The following is a 9,365-nucleotide window of genomic DNA, read 5'->3' on the forward strand; positions in this document are numbered from 1 at the left end:
CACACCCCTGGCAGGGTGTGGGCAGGGGGAGCTAAGACTTCACTTGCTCCCCCACCTCAAAGCCAATTGGGGTCTGTACGTGACTAAGCCTCCTGGCCCCACCCCTTCCACTCGAAGCCCCACCCCTTTGGGGGCAGCTGGCAACCACTTCAGAAATTCACAAAGTGGCCCCCTTCAAAAACTATTGCCCACCCCTGGTATAAACAGTTCACCAAGCTTTTTTTTTGCTTTTGTGCACAGACAAGAGTTCTTCTTTCCTGCCTGGCACCTCCTTCCCCAATTCAATCTTTGTTTTCAGATGCTGTGTTTTTAGGAGGAGTGTGGCCAAGTGATGTTGTAACTTCACCTCTTTCATAGCTTCTTCTAATTTGTGGATGTTTGTGGTCTGCCCCCCCTTTCCCGCAGTTAAGCATCCTCCATAGCCTACATGCTCCCTCTAGGAAGTCCCCATTGCAACTAATTTCTGAGATAGTCCATGGTCACGTGGATTCCCTTTAATGGGGCCATTAGGACTGTCTAGGTTTTTCATTGTTGTACCTGAAAGCCTAGTTGTGGGGACTACCAATATCACAACAGATTTCAGTAACACACACACACATAGCAATGCTTCTTAACTCCACATACAGTGATAGCACCTGCAATCCAGCATGACATTAATGATCAACAGTCCAAGACCATGGCTCCTCCTGTTGTGGTAAGTGCATGGAGGGGGGAGGAGACCTCTGCTGCCAGCTCGCACCAAGCCCCCCCAGTAATCCCTCAGTTTGTGTCACGCATAGGAGGGGGCTCTAAGCAATGGGGTGGAGCCGTGGCAGGGCCTGCAGGGGGTTTGCCCTGGGCCCCTGTACCTAGGGTACAGTGTGTGGGGGGCGGGAGTTGCCCTGGGCCCTGGTCACCATAGGGATGGCCCTGCCAGATGCCAGCAGTGGAAGCATGATGGTGGCCATCTTCCATTTTCTCCAAAGACACCCATCCAACTGGAGCACCCGATGATATTAACTGTCAGGTTAGTGCTGCCCCTATGTCTCTGGGATTTTCTAATAGACTTCATTACCACTTGGAGATCTTTATTTTTGTGCATCTGATAACAAATAACTTGTTAAATGAGTTGTAAATACTGACTTCCTCTTATATTATGCAAACTATCGTGTATTCGATATTTAATTTCGCATGTCACTTTCAGCCAAATTTCCCCTCCACTAGGTTTGCAAAGGCATCTGTGAACAGCATGTAGTTCAAACATTTTGTCCAAATTAATCCACTGTTCACTGAAAGGGGGAAAAGGGTCGTTCCTGTTAGAAAAATGAAGGCAGAATCCTATCCCCACTTATGTAAATGACGTTTAAAAATGTTTTGTTAAGTTAGTATTGTAAAATGAGGATTCCATAAACACAATACCTACCAACTTTGGAGATAATCAGCCCCTTTTTTACCTCGTGGGTGGCTCTGAAAAGAGACTTTAGGTTACTTTGAAAGTGGAAGTGTTCATTTCTGTCAGCATTACTTGCTATTGACCTTATGGCTCTCGGTTTTCTTGGGCAGGACACCACCTTGAGTGATTATGACTTTCCCCAGCAAATTGTTGACCTCCTAGTCATTACGGATGGCGGGGAATGATCGGAGTTTTCTTGTTGTTCCGAGCATCGTTGCCAGCAAACTGGAGGATCTCAGTGGTCAGATACTCCAGCACGGCGGCCATATACACCGGGGCTCTGGGGTGCCGACTTCATCTTAGCTCTCCCCTTATCTCCTTGTTTTTACCGGTCTGACATTTACAATTCGCTTGTGCACGCTTGGCTCGGGAAAAGAAATTCAGGGCAAAGCCAAGGGACATCCGGGCCAGCAGCTGAGCTGCCTTTCCTTTTTCCAAGTCAAACCATTTGCGATAAAATGTTGCCTTGGGGAACAGCCAATGGGGAAGCAGATTTAACTGTGACCATTGGTGAAGTGTAATGTGCCAATTGGGAACAGCACGGTTTTTCCGTCTCATATGGAATAGAAACGTCCCACGCTAAACTTTATTTTACAGATTGTCAGATTGACGAGAATAAAGGTCTCCAAATGACTGGTGCATTTGTTTGAAATCAAATAGAAAATCCTCGGACGTAACTTTGTGCCGAATGCCCTACTCCGACTGAGCAAAGGAACGCGTCTAGGTATCTCCGTGAAGAAGTAAAAAACAAAAACAAAAACAGACTGTCACTGGGCAATCATCTCACAGCGCGGGCTTTTCAAACTCACGGGTTTGTAATTGACTAATCCTTACGCAGCGCGGGCTTTTCAAACAGAGAAATCGGTTTTTAACTCACCGCCCGGAGAACAGATTTTTACTTCTAAAATCGCCAATATTTTCTCCAGCCGTCCTCATCCACACTCCTTCAGGCTCTAGGTCGGTATGCGTTTACACTGTAGTCTTAGGGATACTTTAGTTCATTCCCCTAAAGGCAGCATTTATACACTAATTATCTCACTAATCCCCTTTATCTCAAATGCATCCTGCAAACAGATTTAGCGGAGAATAGCAAAAAGAATATTAGCAAGACTTGTTTTTTAAAATACCCCTATAATGCTTTATAGACTGCGTTTCTCTTCCTCGTAAATCTAATTTTTGTATTTCTGACTGCTAGGGGAACTGCCGAGATTGCGCCTGCGCGCACAGCACTATCTACAGCTAGATGGTCATTTGCTGCAAGCGGTTGCTACTATCAAGTATCTTCAGTGCTTTACAACTATTGTTTAAATAGTTTAAACAAAATCTGAATTAACACAAACGGTACGAGCCTAGTTAGGGTTTATTGCGTGTTCCCTTCAGCACCGTTTCACTTGTTTTCAGACTCACATGGTTCAACCCCGCACCTCTCCATGAATTAGCGCTGAAACAGACGTATGTAGATTATAATAGGGTTGTGAACTGGTTGCTCAGATCATAAATTCCCCGCACTAGTTATTCTTTGGTACATGTTCCCGTGGTTGTTAGGCTGATACAGCTCTCACTGTGAAAACGTGAGTGGCTCTGAGAAGAGCCGTTGTTATTAAGACTTAGAGAGGAAATCCTGCTAACCACCGAATCCGTACAGAGTGCGACCCTGGCGTTTCAGAGCATAAACTACGTCCATGGCAGTGACAGTCTTACGTTTGGCATGCTCTGTGTAAGTCACAGCATCTCGGATCACGTTCTCCAGAAAAACCTTCAACACTCCGCGAGTCTCTTCATAAATCAGCCCCGAAATACGCTTCACTCCTCCACGACGAGCCAAGCGACGAATAGCGGGCTTTGTAATACCTTGGATATTATCACGAAGCACCTTCCGATGTCGTTTAGCGCCCCCCTTTCCAAGTCCCTTACCACCTTTACCACGTCCAGACATGACTGGGTTCTTAGTTGCAGCACTAACACCCAAAATGACTTCGAAAAAAGTGAATAACCAGCGTATGTGATCCCCTCATATATATGCACCTAACCGACCTAATTGAAAACCGTAAAGAGGCGTGTCAATTTTCTTCCACTCCCCCCCCCCCCGAGCCTGCTTATTGAGAAGAAAAGCGAGGGAGATCAATCCTCCCCACCCCCGCCGCCATTGTCAGTAAAAGCATCCTTTTAAAATTCAGAAAGTTTGGAGAGGTAAATAGATAGATAGATCCAAACTTTTTAAATTTAATAAATAATAAATATTTAGTTCGGTAGTATTTCCTGAGATTTTCTACTTGTATAAGTTACTAAGTCCTACCTAATTGTTATAAATATTGAAATCCTATATTTTCCAGAAATACTGGTCTCTCTGAACTCTTGACAATAAGAACCACTTTGAAAAATGTGTTCCTGGGGATCTTCCCCAAAAAAGTGTTTCACATTCACTATTTCTTTTTTAAAAGTTCCTTTGATTTTTAAGACTTTCCTGTGTGCAGCAAAATGCTACCAATTAAGTTTCTGGACACATCTTTCTTTTCTTCCACCCCACATTCACTGCCATTTTTCGAAAGAATGGTAAGGAGGGGAGGGCTAATATAAGTACACCTTAATTGCATCCAAAGGATGTGCTAAAATGGCTGTTATTTCCGCTTTCAGCATCTGATATTAGTTTTATATATAGAAACTGGGGGAATATGTGAGCTTTGTCTTTTTCTAACGCTTTTGTATAGTCTCAGTGACATTCTGAACCTACTATCTGCATTGGAATTCACACAGGACCAAGTGCCCTCTTTGTCCTTTCTGATGTGCTTACTGGACAATTGGTCTGAACTTAAGATGAAAATCAATAGCTACTGCAAAGTACTATACTTAAGGAGGAACAATCACATGCACAACTCCACAATGGGATTAACTGTCTAGGTGGCAATACTACTGGATGCTATTTGGGAATTATAATGGAATACAAACTGAATGAGAAGCAACAATGTAAGTCAATTGGGAAACAGACAAATATTCTGTAATGTATTTACAGGACTGTTCTATGAACAACACAGGAAATAATTATCCCCTTTACTCATCAAAGGTGAAGCTCAGGTGGTGTATTGTGTCCCATTTTGGGTACCACGCTTTATGAATGATATGGACAGATTGGAGAGTTTAGAGGAGAATAATAAAAATAATAAAAAATAAAAATAATAAAAATAAAAGGTATAATAATACCTTCCCTGGCACTGCTGCCAACAGACACCTTGGCCATAGTGTACCCCAATTCCTGGAGAATCCCATTGCCTCATCCACTCCATCCACCATCCCCAAAGGCCCCTGCTGCTCATCACATCCCTCCCTTTTGGGATGAAGGAGTGATGAGCAACATGGAAAGCCAGCAGCCAGTGGGCTGAGGAGTCTTGGCTAGGTGCTGCTGGGGCCAGCAGCATGAGGGAGGAGTCCTTCATGGCAGCAGTCGTCACTCAGGGAGGCTTCCAGCTTGGCCCACTGCTGAGCCCAGCCCAATTCTGGCAGCACTGGGGCCAGCCTGGCACTCAGCAGTGCCCGCAGCTCCAGTTGGCCCAGTACTGGGGCTGGCCTGGAACTTGGAGTATTCAGGGGCCAGGGAGCAGAGGCTCACTTTGCTGCTGAGGCCAGGTGGTGGGTGGCAGGCAGGAGGACCAGTGCCAATGCTCCAGGCAGCACAGCTGTGAGCTTCAGATGGAAGTGCATCTGTGATTCACCTGTCCCAATGCTCCAGGTGACACAATAAAGGGGCAGGGAGCATTCATCATGCCACGTAAATATTTTAAATTAAAATTAAATCCAGAGTTTCATTAATTTTAGAAAAATTCACAACCTTTGTTTACATAGTTTTTGAGCCAAAGAAACCACTTTGAAGTGAGAAATGAAAATTTGTTTACATCATCCATGTGCATTAAGGTCTAAAGCATCAAATATCTTAAGGTAGATGGGAAAAGCTGGCTCTTCGTAGAGCAGGCTGCGGTTCCCTCTAAACTAAACTTTGTTCACTGTCTGATCTGCAAGGTCAATTATTCTGAGCATATCGGTGCAGGATTAGAGCCCTGATCTATATGGCCATGGATGTCACATATCCGGTCACTGAAATTTTTTAACTGCTTGACAGATGGTACTGCTTGGGACAACAAGAAAAACAGGATCATCCCCCGCTATCTATAGCTCTTCAAAGCTCTGTAAGGCATTACATCTAAACACCCACACAAAATGTAAAAACTGAAAGTGATCTACATTGTCCTCAAGTTAACCCATCATGTTGTATCAACCTGATTTTAGCTTTGCGATTGGATGATTACTTGTTTTTTGACTTGTGGCACTGTTTTATTGGGCAAAAGCATGACCTGCATGTAGACAAGATATTCCCTTGCAACCAAGAGGCTATATCACAATCAATCCAGAAATTCTGTTTAGAGCCACCTTCAAGATTAAAGAAAAGTTAGTTTATCTCTAAAGAGCCATTAGGAAACTGAATTCTTTATCCTATAAAAATAACGACCACGGTTTTCAGTGACTTCAGTAATGGGCTTGTCTAGACTACACTGAAGTTTTAAAAGAGGATATGCAAATTCTGATCTCACTTTCAAGAGTGGAGCTGCTGTGCCACTGGAGGGCCCCCCAGCCTCCCTATATTCTGATTCCCCCCCTTATTTGTCCTTTGTTCCAAGGGTGCCAGGTCCACATTGGTTGAGGGTGGGGCTTGAAGAGATTCCCTTTATTTTTCAAACAGGAACTATGTTCAAACAAGAGCAGTGACATTTCTTCCTTTCTATTAACATTGGATTAAATTGGCATCAGTGTAGATCACTTTCAGTTTTTAAATTGTGTGGTGTTTAGATTTAATGCATAGTCATCTATTCTCCACTGCATGACTTTTACTAAGAAGAGTCAGTATTTAACTCTAGACGTCTCGTGTCATGTACACAGTTCTCTAGCAAGATGTTTGTGATCAGAACTAGAAGAACAAAGGTCTCCAAATGGAAGTCTAATCTGTTTATGAATGAAATAGGAAAACCGGGGGAGCAGTTTGGTACCTAATCGTATCCACGCCACTCGAGAGACTACAAAGGCGTTCAGGTAGTGCCTGTAACTTGTAAAATAAAAAGGTTAGAATTGGGCAATCCTTGAACAGCGCGGGTATTTTCAAACTCATAGAATGGTTTGTCACTGTCCAATCCTTGCACAGCGCGGGCTTTTCAAATTACGAAAGGGTCACCACCTCCCGGATGCAAAAGGTTTTGTCTATAACTCATCAACAGCTTTGCTTCTCTCACTGTCTTGGCGTTTGCCTTTTGGAGAATGAAGCTGATATGTCACGGCCACAGATAACTTTCACCACCTCATAAAGCTGTGTCCTTTCCCGCTCACTCCAGCTGCGGCGTGCATAAGGGACAATGCTTGGCTCTAATTAGGAAAATGCAACTTCACTTTTATTTTTATAACTCACAATCTCAAAAGAATATCAGTCACTATTGAGAGTATTAAGGGTACCTCGACAACAGAAATTTGTATCCAGAGCAGGAAAGCCTTCAGTTACAAGTATCCATTCTCGAGAGATCCATATTGCTGCTGGGGCCAGGCAACTGGCCAGAAACACTGCGTCTGAGACTACTAAGTAAGGGTATGTCTACACTACCCCTCTAGTTCGAACTAGGAGGGTAGTGTAGACATACCCATAGAGAGGTAGCAGTGTTAGTCTGATCTTGGTAAAACAAAAGGAAAAAATATGTAGCACTTTAAAGACTAACAAGAATATGATCTGAAGAAGTGGGTCTGCCCCACGAAAGCTCATCACCTAATAAACTATCTTGTTAGTCTTTGAAGTGCTACATATTTTTTTTTCTTTTGAGGCTAAGTCCGCTCCCAACTAAATGTGTTTTTTTAACTCAACGAAGTGTTTTGAATAGCCCAAATCAGTCAAACATCTAAACACGCTACAAATTAATGATTAATATTACAACAATATAGCCAAAGTAAGTTTGTTTATTTAAGATTCAGTACTTAACGTTTTGACAAGTGCCTAAAGGGAGTTGTTGAACAAAACGCAGCTGTTTGAGAAGCTTATTCTTAAAGTTAATTTAATGGGAAAGTTTTTTCTTCAAATATAGGCTGATAAGAGGAAACAAAGGTAATTTTTCTTTCAGGAATGTAAAATTTAGGGTTTGGAGTAAAAAGTTATCCTTCCATTTAAGAAACTTTTACAGTATCTTACTTTATTATGAAAATCCAGCTAGGTAGAGCGGGGTGCTGACACGTATGCAGAATGTCAAAAGAAAGTGTGTGGGAGCCATGGACATAGTTATGGTCTGCACTCTTTCCGGAGATGCAAGACACTGTATTGTGATTTTCGAAACTGTAAAAGACTAACTAGCTTGTGTGGTTCTCAGTCGCAGAAAAGACTAGGATAATGAAAATGACCAGTGATCGGTGATTTAACGTAACAGCTTGCTTCTCATGCCAGGTAACTGTTTCAGATCGTCTGACCTTTTAGATGTTTTTTAACTAGAAGATTATAGAAGTTTAAAGCTAAGTGGACAGAGCACTGGGATCGGAAAGACTGTTTCTGAGACAATGAAGTGGCTTAAATGTAAGAAATACTTTTATGCAACTGACCTAACAGATCTAGATTAAGAAATCTCAAAGTAATGTAGATTGGGAAAATGAAACTTTAGGAACACCATGAATACGAATTGTTAAAGTGAAAATACAGTGAAGATTCTTAACAGCTTATTGACCGGGACCGGATCCTTGCTACTTTGTAATGATTTTTTCCCAAGATTGTATCCTGCAGTGTTCCGAAAGAGCATTAGAAAAAACCAAGGAGACACAGCCTTCTAAACTGATCCTCGTGAGCATTTTTCTTTTTCTTTTAATACTCTCCTTTGTCTCGTTAGTCTGCGAAAAAGCGAGGAACAGAATTTCTAATATACCGAAGTCAATGTCAAAGGAATGGTGGGCACATTTTCCTTAAAACTTATTTAGAACTGTAGAATATTGCTACTGGGAGCGGGTTTTCAAATTGAACAAAGGTAAGTGTGCCTGTCACAGAAAACTGTATAAGGACTATTCTTTTTAATCGCCTTAGATTTCTACGTTTCCTTACTTGTTCTGTCGTCCCCTTGGCAAGGAGACCGATATAAAAAAGTGGCCCAAAATACTTCCTTTTCATGTGTTTTGGCTAGGCTGGTTTACACCTTCTAACGGGAAATAATTATTCCTACTATAACCTCGATTTTAAATTAGCGGCGCCGCTGTTCTGAAATAAGAATTGCACACCTTTCTAACAGCTATTTTCTGCCGGCACTTAGGATGTTCTGCTTGTTTCCCAAAAACCGACAAAATAAGCAAATGTTATTTAGCTTAATTGTTTTCTAGCCATAACCACAAATACCGCAAGGAAAGAACTTGCACGGTTTTCTGCAAGTATCCAAAACACAAGAACGCTAACACAATTCACATAACGTAAAAAGCTGCAATGCAACTTGTCCTTTCGTTAGGCAGTATTAACAGCTCTTATTATGAAAGTTTGGGTGGCTCTTAAAAGAGCCTTTGTGTTTTTCTGTCGTTTTAAAATTGCCTTAAGATTTAGCCTCCGAATCCATAGAGAGTGCGACCCTGGCGTTTCAGAGCATACACTACATCCATGGCAGTGACAGTCTTCCGTTTAGCGTGCTCAGTGTAAGTCACAGCATCTCGAATTACATTTTCCAGGAACACTTTCAGCACCCCACGGGTCTCTTCATAAATCAACCCAGAAATACGCTTTACACCACCGCGACGAGCCAAGCGACGAATAGCCGGTTTCGTGATACCTTGAATGTTATCACGAAGCACCTTCCGATGGCGCTTAGCACCTCCCTTCCCGAGTCCCTTTCCCCCTTTGCCACGACCAGACATTCTGCTACTGATGAATCACACAACGCGATTGAGCCCA

At 42.6% G+C, this 9,365-nt stretch overlaps 2 protein-coding genes across 2 annotated transcripts; both read right to left on the reverse strand.

Annotated features, from left to right (window-relative positions):
- Positions 1-314: 314 nt before the first annotated feature.
- Positions 315-3,414, reverse strand: LOC102450562 (histone H4). Its single transcript, XM_075934851.2, has one exon. The coding sequence runs from the start codon at positions 3,366-3,368 to the stop codon at positions 3,057-3,059; it is 312 nt and encodes a 103-aa protein (XP_075790966.1). The 5' UTR covers positions 3,369-3,414; the 3' UTR covers positions 315-3,056.
- A 5,543-nt stretch (positions 3,415-8,957) lies between these two features.
- Positions 8,958-9,365, reverse strand: LOC102450788 (histone H4). Its single transcript, XM_006125908.5, has one exon. The coding sequence runs from the start codon at positions 9,326-9,328 to the stop codon at positions 9,017-9,019; it is 312 nt and encodes a 103-aa protein (XP_006125970.1). The 5' UTR covers positions 9,329-9,365; the 3' UTR covers positions 8,958-9,016.

The sequence above is a fragment of the Pelodiscus sinensis genome, chromosome 1 (genome assembly GCF_052426305.1).
Source record: "Pelodiscus sinensis isolate ZL-2025 chromosome 1, ASM5242630v1, whole genome shotgun sequence".
Classification (NCBI taxonomy): domain Eukaryota; kingdom Metazoa; phylum Chordata; order Testudines; family Trionychidae; genus Pelodiscus; species Pelodiscus sinensis.